Here is a 27,412-nt window from a genome sequence, read left to right on the forward strand (position 1 = left end):
TGGCTCAGGGTGAGGTCCCAGGTCCTGGGATCCCGACATTGGTTCCCTGTGGGGAGCCTGTTTCTCCCTCTGCCTATGTCTCTCATGAAAAAAATAAAATCTAAAAAAAAAAAAAAAAAAAAAAAGATATAGTAACCTATATTAAAAAAGAAGAAAAATACTTGTTAAAAAAAAAAAGTTCATTGTGATAAACTTTATACTGTATTGTTTCAAGTTGCACAACGTATAAACTTATTCTTTTTTCTTTTCTCAACCTTACAGGGGCTGTTTAGAAACATATGGCCGAATCTGTAACCCAGAAACAAGAACAAAAAACTTCTTAGCAAAGGATCACTAAGTACCCTTTGGACATACTTTTTTCCAGAGAAGGGAGTGCCAGGGACTTGGCAAGCAATTCACCCTGGGAAAGTTACAAATACTGGCTGACTTGTTTAAAAAGATTCAAAGGCTGGCTGGAGGTAGAACATCATCAGTCACAGATTTAGGTGGAGTCTATTTCATAGGCTGCTGGTACCAATCTCGATGTGCATAGGGATGGAAAAATGACACTTCTGTTCTCTGGCAGTAATCCCCACATGCCCAGACTAAAGGATGGATATATGCACACACTTTAGTGTTGTAAAGAATGTATCTTGGCTTGTGTTGACCCAAAACAAAAATCTTTTTTTTGGAGCACAGGTAGGGTCAAAAAGGCAGCCAATTTTCATTATATGATTTACAATTTGAATTCTTTTGTGCCATGAGCATTGGACTTTAAAATGAATCCTTTTACAAAGTTTAAGTCTGTGTGGGCTCATATGGCTTATTCCTAATTGTGTTGAGATAATTTTCACTGCACTCTTTTAGGACTACAGACTTGGAAAGAGAAACCAATCTGGATTTGAACCTAAAGGTTTAAGGATTTTCCCAAAGATTGTGCTTCATGAAAATGATTTTGGGTCAGGGTGACTGGCAAAAAAACAGGCATTTTATTTGGTTATGGCACTTGGTGATAAAAGCTTGTATTAGGAGCCTATTATATGTAACCTCTAAATACAGGCCCCAGTGAAAAACATACTGGGGGGATTCAACCTCTATGGGAAAAGGTTCAAACACCTTTTCCCCATTTAAAGTTTGCCTTAAATGCTCTCTGCCACATTGCCTTTGACAGTCTTGAAAGTCCAAGTAGTTCTCTAGGGAGAGAAATTTCAAAAAGATGTTATATTAGCAAAGACTAATCCATGTATCTCTGGTTCAGTGTTTTATGTCTGGCACTTTCCCTGGGAAGGAGTAAAGCTCTTTTCTATATAGCTCTGGATCTATCATATTTAATTCTGCTCTTGATAGTCAAAGACCATACACAGTAACTGCCCTCTGAACAACTCTTCAGGAAGCCAGACAGGTGTTTGATGAATGTTATATACCCAATAAAACCCACTGGCATGGGGTTACGTAGAAAAGCAATTTATTCCATTATAAGCACTTACACAGTTAGTCATGGAGAGTAACAGGCCTGCTGGTGAAACAGGTCACCCAAAATAGAGATGGTACCAAACTAGTGGTCAAGGACTAACTCCTAAAAAAAAAAAAAAAAGCAACTCTTATCCAGGATTAATTTAATTTTAAAAACAAATACAAGCTATCAATTCACTCTTCTCAACTCAACTGGACAGTCTACCTGTGGTATAACTGTCAGGTAAAAACATACATCTTTACAACTTGGTGGTCCCAAGTTTTTAAAAAAAACCATTTCACAGAAAGGAAAGAAATATGAAAACAGCTCAAGAAATACACTAACAAGCAAAAATATATGGGGAAAGAGGAACACATAGTTTTGACTTAACTGAAGAAACTGAGAGGAGACTGGTCTACATAGGAAAATGTGCATCCTGGAAAGTCAGGTGTGAAGTTTTTAGAATAGGAATTTATATGACTTGAATCTCCCCTATTTCCTGAATAAAAACGACATCTTGTGGTATTTATACTTCATGGCTCAGACACCTACCTCACTTGGCTCTATTCCTTCCTCACTTTAGCCTTTACTTAAAGGAGTCTGAAAAACTTGGGGATATGGCCTAAGAAGAAAAATAACCACACACAATATTCCCCTTTCTGTGGCTACTTTAGACCTTTGTTACTAGAAAATTCCTGAAGAAAATTTAAATATAAGTCTGTGGCTTTAGTGAATCAAGTCCCCCAGTTAATATTTAGAAAACACCCTCTGTTTGGGCTAATAACATTGTTGATGGTACCTATCACAGAGGGATAGCCAAACAAAGTCTGTGTCTCAAAACCAGTGTTAAATCAATCTCAGGGTTGAGAGGAAAAAAAAAAGGGGAGTCTAAAATCACAAGAAGTGCAGACATATCTAGGACCCTTGTCCTTCTGGATCCACGCTTCCTTCAGGGTCTTCATCATTATAAATGTTCTCTGCCTGCCCAAAAACAAGAAACAGAGAAAAGGGTATTTAGTAAACATGAAGAATCATTCTTGAAGTTAAAGTTTCAAAAACAGACTAGGCCAGGGAGACAGATTGTGAGCCATAATCTCTGTATCAACTATTCAACTCTGCAGTTGCTGTATGAAAGCAGCCATGGACCATCTGAAAAAGAATGGGTATGGATGGCTGTGTTCCAGTAAAAGCAGGCAGCTGGCCCACAGGCCAACTAGATTAGGACATTCCCACAAAACTGAAGTATGGTTACTATTTGTCTTGATACTTAACCTTCAGGTGTCCTTCTACTAGATATTATTCACAAGAGTCAAGAAGTAAAAACAAACACATGTCCATCAAATGACCAATGAATAAAAATGTTACGTGGCAATAACAAAAAGCTAGTCATGTATTGCATTATTTCATTTCTAATAAATGTCCAGAACAGACAAATCCACAAAGTAGACTGGGGGGAAAGCATTCATTAAGAGCCCTCCCAACCATAGGTTTCAAAACTCAATTTATAAATATCTTAAAAAGAAAATTGCTCTAGCATAAAATAAACTATTTCTGTTATTTGATGAAAAACTTGCATCCAAAGGCATAATCTTAATATAGAGAAAATACTTTTACTTGGGCCGAGTTAACTGTTCTTACTTACCATCTACTGTGCACAAATCACGAGGCTATGTGCTACAAAGGATGGGAGAATCTTATCTTTAAAGAGCTTGTGATCTGACTGCAGGAACAGGAAGGAATAAAACCGTGTAATGTTTTTTTTTTCTTTTTTTTTTCTGTGTAATGTTTCTTTCTTTTTTTTTAAGAAAAGTTTTTTTTAAAATTTTTATTTATTTATGATAGTCACACACACACACACAGAGAGAGAGAGAGAGAGAGAGGCAGAGACACAGGCAGAGAGAGAAGCAGGCTTCATGCACCGGGAGCCCAATGTGGGATTCGATCCCAGGTCTCCAGGATTGCGCCCTGGGCCAAAGGCAGGCGCCAAACCGCTGTGCCACCCAGGGATCCCCTGTGTAATGTTTCTTGATGACACTGTCCTTTTCACCCAACTGGGTGTCTAAAATTTTAATTCAACCCTGATACTAACTACACCTGAAAGTAATGTCAGACTCCACAGGTTTAAGGGCCTAGTCCCACAAGACTGTTATCCTCACTTCAGAGGCCTGTGTCAAGCCCTGAGTGTCCAGACTATCCATGCATTTCTGTCCAACTTGGCTATATAAACTCAGGGGTTTCAACATCAGGCCACCCCCCACCCTGCCAGTGTAGGTTTGATAATTTGCTGGAATGACTCTCAGAATCATGAAAATGCTTTACTTACTATTACCAGTTTACTATATAGCTTCCAATTCGGAAACAGTCAAATGGCAGTGATGCAAAGGGCAAGGTGATGAATACGGAGCTTCTCTATCTCCATAAATTCATTGAATCAAGAGATTAAAGAGAGCCTTTTCAAGAGTTTTTACAGCTCAATACCTTCTGTGAAGGGGGCGGGGGTGGGGGTGGGGTGACACGACTGAAGAGTTCTCCCAACTGTTTTTTTCAGGAGACCAATCCCATCCTGAGGCCTTCCAGAGGCCCCAAAGTTACCTCCTTAGCTTAAACTCAGGTATGGCCAAAAGGGGCTCCTTAAAAACAGACTCCTACCACTTAGACAACCTTAAGGGTTTTAGGATCTTGGACAAACACTGAATATTCACTTGTTTAACAATTCTATTGTTCTTTTACCACTATTCTAAAAACACGGAGCAAAAGAACAAACTGGCCTGAAGATGATGTAGTTCAATATCCTGCAACATTCCACAGCAACTAAAATAGGTTTAATTGACAGGCTATCCCAAGGCAGCACATATCACCCTCCTGTCAGAACTCTTAACTTTAGGGGCACCTGTGTAGCTCAGTTGGTTAAAAGACTGCCTTTGGCTCAGGATATGATCTCAGGGTCCTGGGATTGAGGCCCATCTGAGGACATTGGTCTCGCTGCTCAGTGGGGAGCCCACTTCTCTTCTCCCTTTGCCCCCCACCCCACACATGTGTGCATAAATAAAATCTTAAAAAATGTTTAAAGAGCTCTTAACTTTTTATATTAATTATCTATGCATATATTACAAGGAAAAAGGTGAGGTAGATTTTCTGTTTATATGTGTAATACGTATTTATTATTACAAATCGTAATAGTGATAGGTATATAAAGAAATCCAAAGGGCAGCCTGGGTGGCTCAGCAGTTTAGCGCTGCCTTCAGCCCAGAGCATGATCCTGGAGATCCAGGATCGAGTCCCATGTCGGGTTCCCTGCATGGAGCCTGTTTCTCCTGCCTGTGTCTCTGCCTCTCTCTCTGTGTATCTCATGAATAAATAAATAAAATCTTAAAAAAAAAAAAAGAAATAAAAAAACTCCCTAAATATACCAATCTTATGGCAAAGAGCCTCCTAAATAATTACATATAATTAAATTCAAGACTAGCTATAATAATATGAGGGATTATAAAATGCTATTTATTGTCCAACGATCTGCTTTTTTCCCTACTTCATGTCATGAATATCTTATGAAAACGAAGCATATTTCTTTTGGATATATAACATTTCAAAGTATGGATATACTATGTAACTTGTTAATCTCATAAGCCACAAAAACTCATTTTTTTTCTTTTTTTTTTCAAGATTTTATTTATTTATTTATTTATGAGTGACACACAGAGAGAGGCAGAGACACAGGCAGAGGGAGAAGCAGGCTCCATGCAGGGAGCCAGATGCGGGACTTGATCCCTGGACTCCAGGACCATGCCCCGGGCAGAAGGCAGCACTAAACCGGTGAGCCACTCAGGGATCCCCTTTCTTTTCATTTCTTTAACTTTGATTAATAGTGCTATTCTTCAAGAGAGTGCTGATTATTTAAAGTATTTTTCCTTACACTGAACCAAAAATTTTCCCCTGGAGCTTATTCCTACCTCTACATCTACTTTAAAACACCAAAAGCTTTTTTTCCAAATATTTTCATTCATCAGGCCACGATCATTCAAAAGTTATGCAATTAAAAAATGGTGGTAAAAATAAAAATTTAAAATTATAAAAATAATTTAAAAATTATTATATAAAAATTTGCCATCTTAATCATTTTTAAGTGTTCAGTTCAGTGGCATTCACCTGTCTGCAACTATCACCACCATTCATCTCCAGAAGGCCAATGTTTCTTATATTGCTATATATTAGACAATTTAATAAAGATATCTTATTAAATTCCAAGCACTCGGGAAATTCAAAAACGGGTAATCAATTCCCAATTGGGGTAAAAGGGGCAGGAGTATTTTGGGAATCTAGTAACACTTCATGGAGAAATGGCAGTATGTGATTCTGTGCCATTGTGGTAGAAACTGTGCTAGGGGGATGCCTGGGTGGTTGAGCGTTTTGCCTTTGGCCCAGGGTATGATCTCGGAGTCCTGGGATCAAGCCCCACATCGGGCTTCCTGCCTGGAGCCTGCTTCTGTGCATCTCTGCCTCTCTCTCTCTGTGGGTCTCTCATGAATAAATAAAAAAAATCTTAAAAAAAAAAAAAAAAAAAAAAAAAGAAACTGTGCTAGGCATGTTCACAAACCACATCAAAGGAATGATCATTCCCAAAGATTCAACAGCTAGCAAAGCAGGGAAAGCAGGAGGCCAGCAAGGAGGCTATTGCAAGAGTCTAGCAAGTAGTAATGAGAACATGACCAAAAAATCAGGGTGTGTAGTAGAAATAGGAAAGTGGGGTATGTAAGTGGTTTATCTGTAAGGTGAGTACAGATACAAGAAACAATGCAGACAATGTAAAATCTGTTAAGTAAACTAGACTTAGAGGTGAATAAATAATGAAGAACTCGGGCAGCCCCGGTGGCGTAGCAGTTTGGCGCCGCCTGCAGCCTGGGGTGTGATCCTGGGGCCCTGGGATCGAGTCCCACATCAGGCTCCCTGCATGGAGCCTGCTTCTCCCTCTGCCTCTCTGTCTCTATGAATAAATAAATAAAATCTTTAAAAAAAAATTAATGAAGAACTCTTGAATTTTCAAGTTGGATGCGCTGGGGGGGGGGGGGGGGGGCGGGCGGGACACTACACTGGAGCCATATAGGAAACAGGAAAATCGGGAGAAAGGGGGAATGAGGAGGAGGAGAGAAGTGTGGTTTCCTTAAGTCTGAGATAAGCAGTGTGATAAGCAGCTAAAAGCAATGAGCAGGCACTTGAAAATGATAATGTGCAGCAAATGCTAAAATCATACTTAGGAGTAAACTAACCAGAGATGCCAGCTGTATTTGTAAAGTCGATAAATATGAAGTGATACTACATCTCATTTATTTAACTTCCCCCAAATAAATGACACCACTTACCATTTGCCACACTTGCATGATATTATCTTCTGATACAGAACAAATCACCCAAGGTTCATTGGGATTCCAGGAGAAATCAGATATCTTGGCAGTGTGACCACCGTGAATAAACTGGAAGAGAAAGGAAAACAAGACATGAAAAGCAGGTAGATGGCAATAAATTACAGATTATTTCAATACTACTCAACGTGCAAATAACATACCAACAATTCTGGTGGCCCATCTTCTGCGTCTTCTGGGGATTGTTCCTCTCCGATTTTACTAGCACAAAAAGATTTTTAAAGTTAAAAACAGATTTATCCTAAGTAACTAATTTGGAAAAGCATAAATAAAAATACTCCACAAAGAGTAACCAATACAAGACTTACCTTAAATCCCAGACATTCAGTCTGCGATCAGTACCACTGGAAGCCAAAATAGTCTCATTGTGAGGAGACCACTGAACCTATAGGAAGAATGAAGAAAATAGAAAAGTTGTTATTTAGAAAATTGAGGGGAAATTAGCTAAATTTTATTTAACAATTAAAAAAATTTTGTAAAAAAAAAAAAAAAAAATTTTGTAAATAAGAGAGAAGAATTCAAGGTATTTTAGACTTTTTTTTTTTTAAATATTTTATTTATTCATGAGAGAGACAAAGAGAGAGAAAGGCAGAGACACAGGCAGAGGGAGAAGTAGGCCCCATGCAGGGAGCCCAATGCAGGATTCAATTCTGGGACTACTGCAGGATCAGGCCCTTTGCCAAAGGCAGGCGCTAAACTGCTGAGCCACCCAGGGATCCCTATTTTAGGCATTATAATTAAAACTGACAGCTGGAGGTGGCGCCTCATTGGCTCAGTTGGTGGAGCATGCAACTCTTTGATTTTGGGATTGTAAATTCAAGCCCCAGTTTTGGTGTTGAGATTACTTTAAAAAAAAAAAAAAGAACATTAAAATACAACAACAACACAAAACCCCTTGACAGCTAAATAAGATGATTTCTTGTATGAAGTTAACCTATCACTAAATGAAGGCTGTCATCTTTTGTTCTATTTCATCATATATATATTTAAAAAAAATTTTTTTAAAAGATTTTATTTATCCATGGGAGACACAGAGAGAGAGAGAGAGAGAGAGAGAGAGAGAGGCAGAGACACAGGCAGAGGGAGAAGCAGGCTCCATGCAGGGAGCCCGATGTGGGACTCGATCCTGGGTCTCAAGGATCAGGCCCTGTACTGAAGGTGGCGCTAAATCGCTGAGCCATCCAGGGATCCCTATTTTTGAAGATCTGGTCTTAATCTAGTTTTACAAATACTGGCTTCTGGCCAAATGTAATCCAATTCTGACCTTAGAACTAAAGAACAAAACATATACAGTATCTATTCTTTCAAGTACTTACGAACCCAGTATTATATATAAAACTGTTAAGTGACAGGAGTATGGCTCACCTAGAGCTGAATTCAGAGGTCATCCTTACAACACCAAAATGAACTTTGACCACCCTGAAGTTCTTAACACTTAATCTTCTATTATGGTGAATCTGAATGGGCCTCTCCTTGCTATAAATCTGTAAACTCTCTGATAGCAAAGTATATATCTATATATCATATTCTTCACAGCGTCCTGGCAATAAGCATTGAATATAGTGCCACATTTCTTGAATTGAGTCAGAGAGCTTTTTGCATGTTAAGAAAGGAGCTTAAACTGATGAGGCAGAAAACACAGAGCTAGTACTTTAGGCTTCAACTGCAAAATCAATAGACATAGCAAGTTCTGGAAATAAGGGAAGAGACAAGTGTCAAGAACTAGAATAAAATTATCCAAGCACTGATTTTCTTAATACCTCAAGAGTATAAGGGGCCAATGACCAGTTTGAGGAAGTACAGAAATAACAATCCCAATACCTACGGAAATTAACACAGCTATGTAGAAGATTTCCATTACTGATAATAATGGGATAAAACACTAGTGTGCATCCAGGTTTTCCTTTATAATAAGTAGATAGATAAATAAATGTTCGTAGCATTAGTTTCTTACCTGGAATATTTCATCCTTATGTGATTCAAAGGAATGCAACTTAAGTTTCAGATTTCTTAGATCCCACAAGGCAACAGTCTATATACAAAAAGCAAAAAAAAAAAAAAGGAAGAAAGCAATAACAATAATTTTTTATGAGACAAAAACCCTCAACTGAAAGATCTGTGCATTCAAAGGAAGCAAGAAAAATTCACCCTTTGTTTTTTCCTTAAAATAAATCAAACTGACCTTGTCGGCTGATCCTGTGGCAAGAATGAACTCACTATAAGGATTGAAAGATAGGCAGTTCACTTCAGCAGTGTGAGCATCAACTGAGTGGCTTGGTTTGGAAGTATTGTTTGAACGAGTATCCCAGCTTTAAAAAAAAAGGAAAAATAGGAGAAAAGCTTGAAATGGGTAACAATATAAAACTTAGACAACATGGAAAAAATTAGAACATGGTTGGTTTCTACTCACATCATAAGTTTCTGATCATCAGCAACTGACCCAAACAGAGACTCATGAAGCAGATGCCAGGAAACATCTTCTACTACTGCTGTATGCCCTGTAAAGATGGTCTTCGCATCCACAACTTTTCCTTCCTTTGGAACAGCACTGATGTCCCAGAGGCAGATGGTCTTAAATGTAAAATTAACTATTATATAAATGGAAGATTCTCACTTCCCCACATACCCCAGAAAAGAAACCAAATGATAACCAGTCCAGATTTGCTTCAAAATGGGAAGGATACCCACGTGGTCATCTGAAGCACTAAGTAAGTGCCCACTGAGATTTGGGTTCCAAGAAAGTCCATAGCCTTCCTTCTGATGTCCACGGAGACGCAAGTCTGGGTTGCACTCTCCAGAAGGGTCTGCAAAGTAACAGACATATAAAATCTATCCAGAGTCCACTGCCTCTTTGGGTCTACAAAGCATAACGGAATTTTGATGAAGTAGTCTAAAGCTCTTCATATTTATAGCAATACAGACCTATTATGATCAAATATATAGTACTTAAAACATACCATATCATTCTGTTCTGTGTAAAAAAAAAAAAAAAAAAAAAGCATTTTTGGTTTTAACATAGATACAAAGAACAGAGGAAGGATACCCACACATACCAGTATATATCACAAGATGTTAAAATATACAAATAACAAGCAATTAAACTCAGATTGAGCAGAGGGATGTATTCCCAGAGTGACTCATTATCTGTATTTGAACTGAAGAGGGCAGGTACCTGGTTTGGAAGGATGTTTTGTATAGTCAAAAACAAGAACATCACTGGATGGAGTCTTTGTTGCAATGATGCAAGGGTTCTGGGGCATATAACGTGCCCGGTTCACTTCTCCTTCATGGTTGATTTTGATTTCTATTTCAATTTTTCCACTAACTGAGCCAAAACCTCCAAATTCTGTAGATAAGAAATTGTAAATGAGGACAAAGTAAGAGCTACGCTGTCACTTAAATTATGACACAAGCAAGGCTTTTTATCAGCAAACTAGAATACTGAAGTAATTTATACATGTGTTAGTAGTATAAAGTGTTTTCATATCTCTTATTTCATTTGATTTTTACCACAACCCTACATAGTAGGGAAAGGAACACAGGTAACATCCCCAAAAATTCTTGCCAAGAAAAAAAATTTGTGGAGTACCTACATTAATTTGTTCCCAGTGATAGGACTATGGCTGAAAATAATGCGAATTCTCATTTTTTTTCTGATTCCTAGACTCTTTCAGCCATACCAATTCTAGATAATTATATAAATAATAAATCTTATCCTACTATCCAAGAATAAGGAACACTATCAATTCCACTTCAAAAGAAGATTCTCAATAAGCAGTTTTCAGATTTTTATTTTTTAAATTTATTTATTTATTCATGAGAGAGACACAGAGGCAGAGACATAGGCAGAGAGAGAAGCAGGCTCCAGGCAGGGAGCCCCATGTGGGACTTGATCCCTGGACCCTGGGATCACACCCTGAGCCAAAGGCAAACCCTCAACCACTGAGCCACCCAGGCATCAGACTCCTCACTAGGCCCAACACAGGGCCCCATAGGGCCCAATCCCAAGACCCCTGAGGATTAGGACCTGAGCCAAAACTAAGATTTGGATGCTCAACCCTCTATGTCACTCACATGCCCCCTAAGTTACTGCTTTAATGAATTTTAAAGTATACAGTGTGCCAGGTACTAAAGAGAACCCTTTACACCATTTATTTGAAGCTGAGGTTTGGAATAACCTTCCTGAAATAACATCACACTATTGTCTATTCCCTCTACCATTTATCTTAGTACAGTGAGGAAAAACAGAGCCACAACAGGTAGTTCCATTTTCCTTAACCTCCCACTTATACATGCCAACCATAATCCTTAGTTGAAATAAACCAGGCAGGCAAGGACTAGATAAAAACATTTATTCACATTTGACTACTGTATGCACTTAATTCTCCCAAGTACCATTATAAAATGTGTAACAATATAATTTGTGATTATGTAAATCTTGGCAAAGCAACATATAAACAAAGGTGGTTAATGATTAGTCGAATAATTACAGAAGGCAGCATGATAAGATATAAGAGTTGGACCTTGCCCTGATTGCCACTTATTAGAATTTTGTGATTTGGGGAAGGTCTTCAATTTCGGAGTCTCAAATATCTTTCTCTATTAAGGAAAGTTGGGACAGAAACTTGTAAATGAAAATGCTATCAACAGCACTGTTATACAAGTGTTACACTTCGAAGGACAAAAATCTTTTAAAAAAGCAAGGACATAGATGGGTAATATGGCTGGCAGATTAGTCAACTTTCAATTTCCAAGTAACTTTTAAAAGTTGAAATGCAAATGTTTCATACAGGCTAAATATCTAAAAACTCAAAATAGACTCTAAAGGAGAAAAAAAACCATTAAACAACTTTCCCCCAAAACTCTAGACTACAATCATCTACAATGTAAAAAAAATAAGACATAAGATAGGTGATTGCAAGGAACTTTCAGTCCAAACACAGAGAGATAAAATATAACTACAGATGACCGTGACAAAAAAGCCTGATATCCCAGTAACAAGGGAAGAGCAACAGCTGGCACTGAGCCCACAGAGCAAGGGTATTAATTACATAATGTGCAGTATCTTGGTATTGGATACACACTAAGCAGAGGGTCTCCCTAACTGCAGTTCAAATACAGTAATAAGTCAGTTTAGAGGATTCACAATGGAGTTTTATTGAAAATGAAGATTTATCTATTTAAAAAATAATTAGGGGTTCCCAAGTTGAAGTTGATCTATGAAAAGCCAAATCTGAAATAGGAAAAACTGAGGTACTGGGGTGCCTGGGTATTGGCTCAGTTGGTTGTGCATCTGCCTTAGGCTAAGGTTGTGATCTCAGGGTCATGGTATTGAACCCGGCAGAGTCCCACGTGGGCCCTGCAATGGCCCTCTACTGCCCCCCCCCCCCCCCGCCCAGCAGGGAGTCTGTTTCTCCCTCTCTCTCCGCCCCTCCTCCCTGCTTATACTCACTCTCAAGTACATAAAATCTTAAAAAAAAAAAAAAAAAAAAAGAGGTATCAATGCACAATAAATTAATTAAATGACTATCAAGGTCCTGTTGTATTCCTATTTTGTTTGCTTCTCTCCTTATGAAAGTATTAAGAAAACTTGGGGGGGGGGCTTGAGCTATAATGTATTCAAAGTACCTAGCTTGACAAATTTTTACAAATGTATATATACATTAGTGGGACGCCTGGGTGGCTTAGCGGTTGAGCATCTGCCTTCAGTTCAGGGTGTGATCACAGGATCCGGGATCGAGTCCCACATTGGGCTCCCTTCAAGGAGCCTGCTTCTCCCTTTGCCTATGTCTCTGCCTCTCTGTCTTGCTCATGAATAAATAAATCTTTAAAACAAACGTATACACCAGGAAAACCAACACCCAGATCAAAATATAGAACATCTCCACTTTCTCAGAAGGTACTATCATGTCCTTCCCAACCAATACCTGCCCGCCACCAAAACTAGGTAACCAGCGCTGATTTTTTTTTTCTTTAAAAGATTTTAATTTATTTGAGAGAAAGAGCAAGATAGCACAAGTGGGGTGAGGAGCAGAGGGAGAAGCAGACTCCCTGTTGAGCAGGGAGCCCAATGTGGGACTCGATCTCGGAACTCTGGGATCATGACTGACTGATCCACCCAGGTGCCTCCAGCATTGATTTAAAAAAAAAAATTTTTTTTTAAAAAAGATTTTATTTATTCATGAGAGACACAGAGAGAGAGGCAGAGACCTAGGCAGAGGGAGGAGCAGGCTCTACACAGGAAGCCCAATATGGGACTCTATCCCAAGACTCCAGGATTGCGCCCTGAGCCAAAAGCAGATGCTTAACCACTGAGCCACCCAGGCATCCCACCAGCATTGATTTCTATCTCAAGGCCACTCTATGAGCCATAAACACCTTTTTACTAAAAAGAGTAAGCTCTAACAACAAATACTCAATTATCTCATGATTTAATAGGTTTATTTTATACAATTCAGACAAAAGACAGAAGAGTTTTAAAAAAATAGTCTCCAGAAAATTGCTAAAAATAAACTAGATATTGGAAGATCTCAGTAACAGAGTCATAAGTAAAATGTTACACCTAATCTATTTCACAAGGACTTAAAATGTGACTATAGCCAGGCTGACCCTAATATAAACACACAAATTCTTTTTAATGTCAAAACAGGACAAATTCAGTTTTTAGTTTTCACTTGGAAAGTTCAATGATCTTTTGAAGCTGCCATCAATTACCAAAAACCAAATGGAGTCAAGCAGATGGTAACTAATTATCTAGTTCAAATTAGAGTCCAGGACATTTTGAGAGCAAGACAAAACTAGCAAGCCATCTAACAACCACCCCAGAGACATTAGGCTGTTATCTACTTCTTTCATTGTTAAGACCATTCAGAAGAGATTAAGGCACCATTATCCAACGCTCTGAAGATGATGGGTGGGGGGAAGAGGAAGAGAAGTGAGTAAAAGGAAGAGAAAGAGAGAAATGGGAGATAAGCTATATAACCTCAGGGCAAATTAAGAAACTACTGAATATCAGTTTCCCTATGAGAATTAAATTGGGTGATAGTGGTACAAATAAATCACGCATTATTACTGGCATTTTAATTGTTCCTCTATAACTAGGCATTAAGGGGGATAAAGCAAAAATTGGTTAGATGTTGTTCAAAAAATTCAATTAGCAGAAAAAGAGGAGCATATATGTTAGGAAACACCACTCCCATCAACCAGGAAAGAAAACAATTTGCCAACAAATGATACTTTTTTTTTTTTAAAGTAGGCTCCATGCCCAGCATGGAACCCAACATAGAGCTTGAACTCAACAACTCTGACATCAAGACCTGAGCTGAGGGCAGCCCGGGTGGCTCAACCATTTAGCGCTGCCTTCAGCCCAGGGCCTGATCCTGGAGATCCAGGATTGAGTCCCATGTCAGGCTTCCTGCACGGAGCCTGCTTCTTCCTCTGCCTGTGTCTCTTCCTCTGTCTCTCATGAATAAATAAAATCTTAAAAAAAAAAAAAAACAACAAAAAAAAAACAAGACCTGAGCTGACATCAAGAGTCCTGCTTTAAGCTTAACGGACTAAGCCACTCAGGCACCCCCAGCAAACACTGTTTTATTTTTTTATTTTAAAGATTTATTTACTTATGATATATGTGTGTGTGTGTGTGTATATATATATATATATATATATATATATATATATATATAGAGAGAGAGAGAGAGAGAGAGAGAGAGAGAGAGGGGGGCAGAGACACAGGAGGAGGGAGAAGCAGACTCCATGCCAGGAGCCCGACGTGGGACTCGACCCCGTGTCTCCAGGATTGCGCCCTGGGCCAAAGGCAGGTGCCAAACCGCTGAGCCACCCAGGGATCCCCACAGTGTTTTAAAACAATTGCTAACCACTTGTAGGATTGGGAATTTTTTCTGGAGGGCAACTTAGCAGTATTAATTTTACCTGAAAATGTTTTGCCCTTTGATCAGCATTCAACTTAGAGAAAATTATTCTAGAACAAAACTATGCAAGACAAATGATAACAAGAACTGTTATTCTTTTCTTTTTCTTCTTCTTCTTTTTTTTTTTTAAAGATTTTACTTATTCGGGCAGCTCCAGTGGCTCAGCAGTTTAGCGCCGCCTTATGCCTGGGGTGAATCTGGGGACCTGGGATCGAGTCCCACGTCAGGCTGAATGAATAAATAAATGAATAATGAATAAATAAATAAAAATCTTAAAAAATTTTTTTTACTTATTCATGAGAGACACAGGGAGAGGCATAGGCAGAGGGAGAAGCTGGTTCCCTGTGGGAAACCTGATGCGGGACTTGATCTCAGGCCCTCGGGATCACAACCCGAGCCAAAGGCAGAGGCTCAACTACTGAGCCATCTAGGTGCCCCAAGAACTGTTTTTCAAGACAGAAAATTCGAAACCACTTAAATGTCAAAGAAGGGATGGTTAATTTTGACATAGTATACAACCATCAAAAGGAGATACATCTTAACACAAAAAGATGTCCAAGATTCATCAGGCCAGAAAAGCACTTCAGGGATCCCTGGGTGGCGCAGCGGTTTGGCGCCTGCCTTTGGCCCAGGGCGCGATCCTGGAGACCTGGGATCAAATCCCATATCAGGCTCCCGATGCATGGAGCCTGCTTCTCCCTCTGCCTGTGTCTCTGTGCCTCTCTCTCTCTCTCTGTGACTATCATAAATAAATAAAAATTAAAAAAAAAAAAAAAAAAAAAAAAGAGCACTTCAATGCTATATCCCCAGTACCAAGAAAAAAAGCCTGGCGTACAATAAGTACTCAACATATATGCTGAATGAGTAAGCCAAAAAATGGTATAGACAGATAAATCATTCAAAAAACAATTTAACAGCGATACATATATATATATAGAGAGAGAGAGAGAGAGAGAATAGGCTTATAGCAGTGGCAGGGGGCCATAGTTTTCTATTTTTTTTTTTTTAAGATTTTTATTTATTTTTTTGAGAGAGATAGCAAGAAAAACCATGGGTAGGAGGTAGGGAGGTGAGAGAGAAAAGCAGGCTCCCCACTGAGCAGGGAGCTGGATGTGGGGCTTGATGCCAGGTCCCTGGGATCACGAACTGAGCCTGACAGATGCTTAATTGACTGAGCCCCTATTTGTTTCGAATAAAAAAAAAAACAAAAAAAAAACCTTAGGGGATCCCTGGGTGGCTCAGTGGTTTACCACCTGCCTTTGGCCCAGGGCACGATCCTGGAGTCCTGGGATTGAGTCCCGCGTCGGGCTCCCGGCATGGAGCCTGCTTCTCCCTCTGCCTGTGTCTCTGCCTCTCTCTCTTTCTGTCTATCATGAATAAATAAATAAAATCTTAAAAAAAAAAAAAAAAAAAACTTATTACCAGAGTATTTGCTTTGTCACTAAATAACCAAAAATCCTATTTATCTTCATTTAATAGAAAGGAAATTGACGCTCAGAGAGGTTAAATGATTTATCCAAAACCACACAGAGAGTGGCGTAACAGGCTATCAAACCTAAGTCTTTGGATCCTTAAGTTCAGGGTCCCTGCCCTACACTAATGCTCACCCAGAGAATAACTTCCCAATAATTTTATCACACACAGTTAGGTGACACAAAATCATGTCTGTGGACCTTTATCTTTAGAACTTACTACTTTGCATTCTGTATTACCCTAAGGCAAATATGGAGTGATCAAAAGATTAACTGTATACATAATCCTGGCAAGTAACAGGAGCTCAAAAGAACTTAGATAAAAGAATGGGGGATGCCTGGGTGGCTCAGCAGTTGAGTGTCTGTCTTTGGCTCAGGGCATGATCCCAGGGTCCTGGGATTGAGTCCCACATTGGACTCCCTGCATGGAGCCTGCTTCTCCCTCTGCCTATCTCTCTGTGTCTCTGAACAACAACAAATAGGTAATTCACCCATTTCTACCTCTATTAAGAGAGAAAGAGTTAAATATTTCATCAATAGTTAAGCCCTTAAGGTTATCTCCTAAAAATAGGATATAATTAAATGGCTCATTTAATTTTTATATACATACTATGCACCACGTTTAAGTCATTTCTACCACTTCAAAATGGAAAGGGTAATTTAAACCCAGTGTTTCTCAATCTTTTTCTCCCTCTAAAAAACTTTGTAAGATATCATTTCTGACAGTCTTGATGAAATTTTAATACTACAGATATCCTGTGTATACACATTATCTGTGCTTTATACATTTATTTTTTTTTTAAAAGATTTTATTTATTCATGAGAGATCAGAGAGAGAGAAGCAGAGACATAGGCAGAGGGAGAAGCAGGTTCCATGCAGGGAGCCCAATATGGGACTTGATCCTGGGACTCGAGGATCACGCACTGGACCAAAGGCAGACACCAAACCCGTGAACCACCCAGGGATTCCCTGCACTTTATACATTTAAGGACTTTCACACCCTGGGCTGAAGGCAGGCACCAAACCGCTGAGCCACCCAGGGATTCCCACATTTTTTTTTTTTTTTAATTTTTATTTATTCATGATAGTCACAGATAGAGAGAGAGAAAGAGGCAGACACACAGGCAGAGGGAGAGGCAGGCTCCATGCACCGGGAGCCCGATGTGGGATTCGATCCCGGGTCTCTAGCATCGCGCCCTGGGCCAAAGGCAGGCGCCAAACTGCTGCGCCACCCAGGGATCCCCGGATTCCCACATTTAAAGACTTGTTCTCATACATCCCCCTCTCCAAGAACCAATTTTAACCCCCCATAGGGGCAATTATCTCCCATGCTGAGAAAGAATGCATGCATGCACAGCAATAATAAATGGTGGACTTTGGGGGCACCTGGCTGGCTCAGTTGGTAGAGAACATGACTCTTCATCTTGGGGTTGCAAGTTCAAGCCCTATGTTGGGTACAGAGATTACTCAGAAATAAAATCTTAAAAATAAACAAAAATAAAGGGGCACCTGGCTGGCTCAGTCAGAAGAGCACATGACTCTTGATCTCAGGGTTGAGTTCAAGCCATACATTGGGCATTGGGCATTGGGTGTAGAGATTACATAAATAAAACTTAAAACAAAAAAAAAAAAAAAAAAAAGAAAGGAACAAATGGTGGATTTTGTCTTCTTTCAATTCTAGAAACTACCCTCCCCCCCAATTTAGGAGAGGAAGGTTTCTAGAAAAGGCATAGAACCAAGTATGCTTTAACTATGTCTTCTGACATCTCAGTTTGCACCTGTATTACAAACTCGGGTTTTCCAGAGCTCAAAATATTACTACTAACTTAACAAACTAATTTATCAAACTTTACGCCCTTTTCAAGTAAATTCAAAGATATGAAAGATACTACCCATACATCATTCCTTCTTTCACTTTTAAGATTCCTACCTCCTTTCTCACTGTCGTAGTGTGAAGCATCAAACTGAGCATCATCGTTAGGGAGCTGCACACTGGCTATCACAAGATGGTTTTGTTCATCCGACGTGTGTGTTCCCAGGACAAGTCGATGAATGCTGAAGTCTTTCCCTTCTGGTCTGTAATAGCAGTATATGATCACTATTCAAATTATTAACACTAAGAGAGACAATGAGGTCAGTGATACACATGTATGGAAAAAGCACTATTACAACCAGGTTTCGAGAAGAAAATCTTATTAGAGGAAAGAAAATAATGTCAGGTAAACTAAATGTTCAAATATTTACTGAGTGCCTAATCAGTGGACAAACTGCACCAAATACTATGAAGTACAAAAATGATTAAGACGTGATTCATGCACTCAAAAAACCGGGGCAATTAGATAGTCATGTCCATAAATAACAAAAATATAAGCCAATAAATACATTAAAGGTACACAAGATGGGAATTTAGATAAGAAAGATTACTTCTGGAATTAAGGAAGCATCCGTGAAAGAGGCAGATGTCAAAATGAGATATAAAACCCAGAAGAGACAAGGGCTCTGGAAGAGAATTCCAAGGAAAGGGAATTGAGCAAGGGTAGGCCCACAAAATGTCAGATACCTAAGTACTTTACAAACTACGTATCACTTAAAGATGAATATATTTGAGGTTTATGAAAATGAGGCAACCTGCCTAAATAAGATCACATAACTACTAAGACTGACACCTCAATCTGACTTTGGATGTGGGAAATGAAGTCAGAGAGAAGGCTAGAAAATAGATTCTAGTATACTGAATGCCATCTTAAGGCATTCACAACTCTACTGTAGGGAAAACAAACAATCATGGAAAATTTCTAAGGGATCTAGCACCATCTGAATTACCACAGAAGAATTAACCCAACAGTGTAAAGCAGAGGTTCTTCAAGTGTGGTATCAGGACCGACAGCATTAGCATCATCTAGGAACTTCAGCTAGAAAGGCAAATTAAATTTTCAGATTCATCCCAGACATAATAAATTAGGAACTTGGGATTCGGGGTACAATGATCCATCTTATAATCCCTCCAGCTGATTATGATTCATGTTCAAGTTTAAGAACCTCTGTTCTAGGGGATCCCTGGGTGGCTCAGAGGTTTAGTGCCTGCCTTCGGTCTAGGGTGTGATCCTGGAGTCCCGGGATTGAGTCCCACATCGGGTTCCCTGCATGGAGCCTGCTTCTCCCTCTGCCTGTGTCTCTGCCTCTCTCTCTGTCTGTCTCCCATGAATTAAAACAAAACAAAACAAAACAAAACAAAACAAAAAACAAAAAAAACCTCTGTTCTAGAAACGATATTACCCAAATAGAATTCATTGGAGTTATCTATGCACTGTCAAGTGGAAAAAAGAGAAAAACTTAGGAAACATCAAACCAAAGTCAAGTATGATAAAGAGAAATAGGAATGATAGGCGAAAGCTAGGGCGGGACCTCTATGCAAAGAATATACTCAGTTTGGAACATGTGATGTTGGGGAAAACAGATACTCCAAAGAAGATACCAGTAGGCAGCTGTAAATTCAGGAAAAGCTCAGAGGTTGGGTCTAGAGATAACCAATAGGAATTCCTCTGTACAGAGGCAATATACATCTATATCCTACATAGAAAAATAGAGGAAAGAGAGCCATCAATGTAAAACTGAGAATGCCTGCATTTAGAAGGTTAAACAAAGAACCAGAGGAAATGAGCAAAGAAGGTTATAGAATTGTAATTGTATTTTTTAAAAAAAAGATATGAATACCACTACCGTCACTACCACAGACAAAAATTTAAACACTTGACATTAGGTATGCTTGTTTCTAAATAATCTTCATCTTAGAAAAAACAAATTAAAGAAATGTCTGGGTGGCTCAGTTGGTTAAGGGTCTGCCTTTGGCTCAGGTCATGATCTCAGGGTCCTGGGATGGATCCTCTCCCTGCTAAGCGGGGCGTCCGCTTCTCCCTCTCCCTCTGCCCCTTCCCCCTGTTCGTGCAAATGAAATGAGCTCTCTCTCTCACAAACAAATAAATAAAAGTCTTTATAAAAAAATTAGTATCATTGGGGTGCCTGGGTGGCTCAGTTGGTTAAGCATCCAACTGGTGATTTCTGCTCAGATCATTACCTCATGGGTCATGGGATTCAGCCTTGCATGGGGCTTCACACTCAACAGGAATCTCCCCCTCAAAATAAAAAAATAAATCTTCATTATGTATAAGGTACAAAAAACAGAAGATAAAGAACAGGAATTTGGACCAAGGTCAGACCCTGCAAAAAGGTTTATTTACCTAGTTCCACTAAATGAGAAAACTACTAAGATAGATTTCAACGTTGGTGAATTTAGTTAATTCACTGCTTTCTAGGTTGAGATCATTACAGAATTATATAGGAAGATTTTTAAAAATACTGGCTCCCAAATGACTTAGTAGGTGGCCAATATATTTGGGATCCACTGATCCAGTATGATATAGCTCATGACCATGGAATCATCATTCAACTATTTTTCATCAAATACGCTGCCATCAGTTTCTTTTTTTAAAAGATTTTATTTATTCATAAGAGACACAGAGGCAGAGACACAGAGGGAGAAGCAGGCTCCCCTTAGGGAGCCCAATGCAGGACTCAATCCTGGATCTCGCCCTGAGCCAAAGGCAGATGCTCAACCACTGAGCCTCCCAGGCATCCCTGCCACCAGTTTCTTTCTTTCTTTTTTTTAAGAGTAATTTTTTTTGAGGATTTATTTATTTATGATAGACGGGGGGAGGGGCGCAGAGACACAGGAGGAGGGAGAAGCAGGCTCCATGCCAGGAGCCCGACGTGAGTGAGAGCCGGACACGTGGGACTTGATCCTGGGACTCCAGGGTCGCGCCCTGGGCCAAAGGCAGGTGTTAAACCGCTGAGCCACCCAGGGATCCCCCCTGCTACCAGTTTCTAAATGATTTTACTATCACTGAGAACTCCTGACAGAAATGACTCCACTTAACCTGAACTCAAATAAAATAAATGTATTTTCTTAAAAAAAAGAGAGAGTGCAAGTGAGTGCAAGCCCAAGGGAGTAGAGTGTGTGGGGAGGGGTAGAAGTCTTCTGTACAGAGTGACAGGCTCGATCTCCTGACCCTGAGACCACCACCTGAGCTGAAACCAAGAGTCAGCCACTTAACAGACTGCCACCCAGGCTCCTCGAGCTCAAGCAATTCTGATGACCCATAGGTGAACATGGATCATGATAAAGCTTCCAACTCTACTTCTTCATTTTTTAATGCCACTGTGAAGGTAGCAACCTGTTTAAGTAATTAATAAAATTTCTATTACTTGTTGAGCTGAAACATAGCCTAATAACCATATTTTGAACTCGAAAGAGATGAATTTCGAAGGAATTTAGTTATTCAGCACACAATATAATTTTTAAATGTTACTCTGAATGGTGAAGCAATTTTATAAAAGAAAACCCATTATTCCAACAGGCACTTTGGTCTTGATAAACCTTTAATTATTTAAATTCACCTTCATCTTTGCATTGTCACTTTCTCCTGGAAGCCTTTCATGATACCCTAAGTTGAGGTGATTTTTCCTTCCCTTGATCATTTTAACTGTGCTACTCTTATGATACTTTTTACTGTAATACAGTAGAAAACCCCCATCCATGGTTTCAGTTACCCACAGTCAACCACGATGCCCTCCAGAAGTAGATGATCTCCCTTCTGATTTATCAGGTAAATAAGTAGCTTAATACTTCATCACAATGCCCATGTCATTCACCTCACTTCATCACACAGGCATTTTCTCAACAATATTACTTGAAGGGTGATTACAGTGAAACATTTTGACAGCAAGAGATCACACTCAGCTTTTATTATGGTATGTTGTTATAACCATTGTTTTATTAGCAATAATCGTGCCTCGGATAAACCTCATTGGCTACGATACTGCCCCCTGCACAAAGCTATATAACCATTGTTCTATTAATCTTTTACCGTTTCTAATTTATAAATTAAGCTTTATCACAATTATGTATGTTCAGAAACATAACAGAGTTCAGTACCATCCGTGGTTTCAGACACCCACTGGGGATCTTTGGCCATACTCCCTACAAATAAGGGGGGTGGTAATCTACCATACTATATACACAAGAAATCAAGGCAGGGAAGGTGTCCATCTAAACTTGTACACCCTAATTTATAGCACCTAGCAGACTAAACAAATGGAAAGTAAATTAAGTACTATTAAGCTTACCTTCTTAGAGGTAAGCTTGTCACATTTAAGACCTTCCCTACATGTGATTTCTCTCTCACTATGCATAATTCCCTTATATAAAACCCCCAAACCACCCCATCTTCAGTTCTTAGTTCTAAATATCCTAAGTATCTCTGTAAAACTGCTTTTAGCATAGGTTACTGTAATTATTAATTTACATGGGCCTCAATTACACTTGTGCTCCTTGAAGGCAGGTACCATGTCATATACCTCTTTATATTAACCAGCTACTACCTACAATTCAAATATTTTGCTGAAAGAACTGAAATCATAGCTTTTTTTGAAAACTGACACATTTTACATTATTTTCCAACTGTAATTATAACAGGCTATTCAATTCGTTATCAGGAAAAGAAAACAAGTTTTCTCTTATCAGGTACATTGCAAAACTATTTTTACATTTTGTATTATTTTTTGGCCTAGGAAAAAAACATCACCCATAGGTTATCATTACGTGCCCTCTTCGGGTGACTGGGGGAAGACAGGGAAAAATCAACGTGAGAAATCAACGCTGAGGAGGACACAAGATAACGTTCAAGAGATTCACATCACCTGGTTACATCTGGAAGCCACTGTGCAGTTAGGCTAGGCCACTCCAGAGCATGGGTCATCACCAAATCGTAAAGAAAAGGGGTGTTCTTTTTCCATATTTTGTACTCTTCGTTGATCACACGTTCCTCTACTGCGTCATCAAAGGCTGCTAAAAAGTTAAAAAACAAATTAAGTTAGCGAACACAAATGGAAACCGAGCCAACGCTTCCAAAGCTACCGGCACTGCTTATTAAGTCAAGATTCTGAAATGGAGCAGATATGTCTAAATGTCCCCGAGGCGGAGCGACCTGCACCCCTCCCCGCCTCGCGGGCCCGCAATTACTCTCGGGCTAGCGGGGCGCGTCACTCCCGTTAGCGGTTCGGGCGCCGGCGCCGGGCCTCGGGAGCACGCTCGCGTTCCCGCTGAATCGACGGAACCCGCGCGGAGGCCCGCGCACCGGCCCCCGGGGTAGGGAGCAGCGCACGCAGAACGCGAGAGGCGGGCAGGCCGACAGCGAGCGCGGGGAGGGCCCAAACACCCGCCGGGGCCCCCCCACCAGCTCCACACCGCGGCCACCGGCCTCCGTGTCGGAGGAACTGGCGCGCCGTTAGCCCGCCCCGCGGGGCGATTTCTCCTCACGCCTTCGATGGTGGGGACAGCACTCAAGAGTCGGGCTTGCCTTCACTGCTAGGCCCTGTCGAGGCCGCGGCGCCAGCCCGGCACCCCCCGCCCTCCCGGGGCGGCCCCGGCACCCTTACCTTCCTTGTCGGCCATGGCGGGCAGGCGAGCCGGGGGGATCCCGGGGTCGAGCGCTGCGGGAGGGGCGGGGAGGCTACAGGCGCTCGCTCTGCGCGCGCGGCCTCTATTGTTTCCTGCTGCCCCTGCGTGAGGGCCTACTCGCGCACCTTCGCGCCAACACCGGCCAATCGCAGCGTCCCGAACGGCGGGGTGGGCGGGGAAGCCGCGTTTGCAGCCTATCCAGACGCGCAGAGTCGCTTTCTGCGGTGCCGAGGTGCGCGCCCCTCCCCTGCCCCGACACGGCCGGGAGCCGACTTCCTACGATTGCGCGCGCGCGGACCCGGTGGGAGTGCGCGCGTCGGGTCACGTGAGAGGTTTAGTCCGCACTCTCCAGGGGGCAGCCATTTTCTTAAAAGCTGTGCAGCTCCCGACACTTTAAAAGTACTCAGATGAGAAATCTAGGGTGGCTTCGGGTGTAGTTATCGACTCTGTGAGGTAAAAAGAAAAGGCTTCTCACCACCCAGACAAGCGGGTATTTAGTTCTAAAGTGTCTCCCTCCTCCCACGTCCTCCAGTGTGTATGTTTCCTTTGTTCTTAGAACGGATGAAGAAACGCAGAAATAGGGCCGAAGCCTATTAAAGATGTGCTTCCGGCAGCGAGTCCTAGGACAGAAGTGTTAACCATATAAAGTCTATCTGCGAGAATGGGGTCCTGGTCCTTTAAGGGCGCGTGCCAAGGGGCGGAGTCTAGAGCGGAAGTTGTAAATCAGGGCTGAAGTCCAGCTAATGAAGGGCGGAAGTAGAGTGTCCAGTGCGGCAATTATGGCGCAGGAAGAGGAAGATATTCGAGATTACAATTTGACTGAAGAGCAGAAGGCGATCAAGGCCAAGTATCCTCCAGCCATTCGGAAGTACGAGTGTGAGTAGATGGCTCACTTCTCTCATGCCCTTTCGCCTTGCCCAGGTCTTCCGGTCTCGCCTTCCGCTTTGCCCCTGAGGTGCTTCAGCCGGGAGTGCTGAAGGGAACAGCCACCTGGCCTGAGAGTCAGAAAACTGGGCTGCCACTTTTATGGTTCCTTGAATTCTTTCTACATTTACCTAGTCCCATTACCTCGTGGGAATTTTACCAGTGTCTTCATTCTAAAGATAAACGTATTTTCAAGCATTTGCCGGGTGGTCGCCCGTATGTGTTTCCCAACAGTGGGGTGGTTAGAGTATCATTAGGTTAGAGGACTTAGCTGAGTAGGGGACATGTAATTTGGTGTTTTACCTGGATCGTGCTTTTAGTAAAAAGACCTGGTTTGGGGATGCCTGGGTGGCTCAGCGGTTGGGCGTCTGCCTTCAACTCAGGGCATGATCCCGGGATTCGGGATTAAGCCCCGCCTCCGGCTCCTGCGAGGAGTCGCTTCTCTTCTGTGTCTCTCGTGAAGAAATAAATAAAATCTTTAAAAAAAAAAAAAAAAAGACCTGGTTTTGCCATGAACAGCTTCATAACTTGTGGCAAGTTATATAATCTCTCATGGCACCATAGTTCCTTAACTGGGGAGTAAATGAGATAATAGTAAACACAAAAGTATAGTACATATTCTGATCTTCTATTTAAACATTTAGCTATCATCCCTAAAGATTGCTATGGTTTGCGGAGCACAAATCTGACTTCTATTTTTCTACTCTAAAATCTTATTAATTTTCCATTGTTCTCTGTAGTTTATTTACTATGGCATACTAGGTTATGAATGAACCCTTTTATTTTTCTCATAAAAGCAAATTTTTAAAAAGATTTTATTTGGAACAGAAAGAGCACGTGGATGGGGAGAAGAGAATGGGGGAGGGGTAGATGGAGAGGGAGAAGCAGACTCCCCACTGAGCAGGAAGGCCTAGGCAAGCATGAGAGGACCCCTAGATCATGACTTGAGCCAAAGGCAGATGCCCCTTAACAACAATTTTTTAAAATTATTTTTATTTTTTAAATTTTTTTAAAGATTTATTTATTTATTTATGATGGACATAGAGAGAGAGAGAGAGAGGCAGAGATACAGGAGGAGGGAGAAGCAGGCTCCATGCCGGGAGCCTGACGCGGGACTCGATCCCGGGACTCCAGGATTGCGCCCTGGGCCAAAGGCAGGCGCCAAACCGCTGAGCCACCCAGGGATCCCCTAAAAATTATTTTTAATAAGGCTTGTATCTGATATATCTGAATAAAAAAGTACAACAGGTGGGATCCCTGTTCCGCATTCATTGTTTTGCACACGTACAGGTGTATCTATAAATTTACAGAAGTTAAACTGCTTTGTCAAAGGATATGTGCATTGTTAATCTTTTTTTTTTTAAGATTTTATTTATTTATTCATAGAGACACAGAGAGAGAATGAGAGGCAGCAGAGACACAGGCAGAGGGAGAAGCAGGCTCCATGAAGAGAGCCTGACTTGGGACTCGATCCAGGGTCTCCAGGATCACACCCTGGGCTGCAGGCGGCGCTAAACCGCTGCGCCACCAGGGCTGCCCTGCATTGTTAATCTTAGCAGTTATTGCTAAATTGATCTCCAATGAGGTTGTGCCAGTTTATACTCTGACTAGCATTGTATGAGTGTGCCTCTTTCCGCACATTTCTACCTATTTGCTGCATAACCATACTTTTGGGTCTCTTCCCTTTTTTTTTTTTTTAAGATTTATTTATTTACTTATTTATGATAGACATAGAGAAAGAGAGAGAGAGGCAGAGATACAGGAGGAGGGAGAAGCAGGCTCCATGCCAGGAGCCCGACATGGGACTCGATCCCGGAACTCCAGGATCACGCTCTGGGCCAAAGGCAGGCACTAAACCGCTGAACCACCCAGGGATCCCCTTTTGGGTCTCTTCCAATTTAAATATCTTGTCATATTAGTTGCTTTCTTTTTATTATAAGTGAGGTTGAACATATTTCCGTATGTGTGGAGCTATTTGTATGTGCCCTTCTAGGATGTGTATGTTCATATTCTTAACCCATTTTTCTGTTGGGTTTTTTGTTTTGTTTTTTACTTTGTAGAAATTTAGTTTTACATAGTGAAATTTATTAACCCTTTAAAGGCTTCTGGGAATTTATACTTAGGAAGGCGTTGCCCACTCTGATATAAAATAACTCTCCTGTTTTCTTGTAGTACATTTGGAAAAGAAGAGGGTTTTTTTTGCTTTTTTTTTTTTTTTTTAAGTAAGCGCTACACCCACTGTGGAGCTTGAACCCACCGTCCCAAGATCAAGCGTTCCACACTCCGCCAACTGAGCCAGCCAGGAGCCCCCCATTAGCCTGACTTTCAACATCATAGATAAGCTTTGCCTGCTTTTGTACATTATAAAAATGGAATTAATACAGTATGCCTGCATGCCTTCCTTTCCCTTCCTTTTTTTCTTTGTTCTTTCCTCCCTGTAGGCTCCATACCCAGTGTGGGACTGGAACTCCTAACCCAGAGATCAAGAGGCGTATGCTCTACTGATTGAGCCAGGCAGGCACCTCTAGCATGTCCTTTGTGTTTGGCTTTTTCTTGCTCCTATTTGTGAGAACTATATTTTTGTTGATAGTTTTAGATTGTTCTTATTTCTAATATTTTTTTGATGTTTTAATCTTGAATACATCAGGATTGGAGTAGGGTAGAAATTAAGTATCTGATTTAATTATTTTCCAGATGATTTACCAGATTTTTAAAAAAT

General features: G+C 40.7%; 3 protein-coding genes, 1 long non-coding RNA gene and 1 pseudogene across 19 annotated transcripts in view; 3 read left to right on the forward strand and 2 right to left on the reverse strand.

Moving 5' to 3' along the window:
• SYNC (syncoilin, intermediate filament protein) overlaps positions 1-1,617 on the forward strand; it is an 18,683-nt gene extending 17,066 nt beyond the window's left edge. For all 6 annotated transcript variants that reach the window (XM_077898623.1, XM_077898627.1, XM_077898624.1 and 3 more), the window contains one exon: positions 262-1,617. In XM_077898623.1, the coding sequence (XP_077754749.1) occupies positions 262-272 (11 nt within the window). In that variant the 3' untranslated portion in view covers positions 273-1,617. The remainder of the gene's footprint in view (positions 1-261) is intronic.
• Positions 1,428-23,915, reverse strand: RBBP4 (RB binding protein 4, chromatin remodeling factor). 2 transcript variants are annotated; one of them, XM_077898630.1, is made up of 12 exons: positions 23,748-23,915; positions 23,010-23,157; positions 18,184-18,329; positions 10,022-10,195; positions 9,538-9,653; positions 9,260-9,420; positions 9,032-9,158; positions 8,804-8,881; positions 7,158-7,234; positions 6,993-7,050; positions 6,790-6,900; positions 1,428-2,413 (listed from the first exon to the last, which is right to left on the reverse strand). In XM_077898630.1, exons 1-12 carry the CDS (start codon positions 23,761-23,763, stop codon positions 2,348-2,350), a joined length of 1,278 nt encoding a protein of 425 aa, XP_077754756.1. In that variant the 5' UTR covers positions 23,764-23,915; the 3' UTR covers positions 1,428-2,347. The 2 variants fall into 2 exon arrangements, with proteins under 2 accessions (XP_077754756.1, XP_077754757.1); XM_077898631.1 differs by lacking the exons at positions 1,428-2,413; positions 6,790-6,900; positions 6,993-7,050; positions 7,158-7,234 and adding an exon at positions 8,438-8,539 and having other exon boundaries at positions 23,748-23,913.
• LOC144314484 (uncharacterized) lies at positions 22,006-23,269 on the forward strand. The gene is made up of 2 exons (XR_013380393.1): positions 22,006-22,061; positions 22,881-23,269. It is a non-coding gene; the product is annotated as an uncharacterized LOC144314484 (long non-coding RNA).
• On the reverse strand, positions 22,065-22,148 carry LOC144315045 (U4 spliceosomal RNA; annotated as a pseudogene).
• ZBTB8OS (zinc finger and BTB domain containing 8 opposite strand) overlaps positions 23,352-27,412 on the forward strand; it is a 23,968-nt gene continuing 19,907 nt past the window's right edge. The window contains exons 1-2 of one of the 10 annotated variants that reach the window (XM_077898652.1): positions 23,352-23,457; positions 24,326-24,645. In XM_077898652.1, the coding sequence (XP_077754778.1) occupies positions 24,513-24,645 (133 nt within the window). In that variant the 5' untranslated portion in view covers positions 23,352-23,457; positions 24,326-24,512. Of the gene's footprint in view, positions 23,458-23,864; positions 24,002-24,024; positions 24,646-27,412 lie in introns of those variants that run through there. The other 9 variants (XM_077898651.1, XM_077898650.1, XM_077898655.1 and 6 more) reach the window with 9 other exon arrangements.

This window comes from Canis aureus, chromosome 5 (assembly GCF_053574225.1).
Source record: "Canis aureus isolate CA01 chromosome 5, VMU_Caureus_v.1.0, whole genome shotgun sequence".
Classification (NCBI taxonomy): domain Eukaryota; kingdom Metazoa; phylum Chordata; class Mammalia; order Carnivora; family Canidae; genus Canis; species Canis aureus.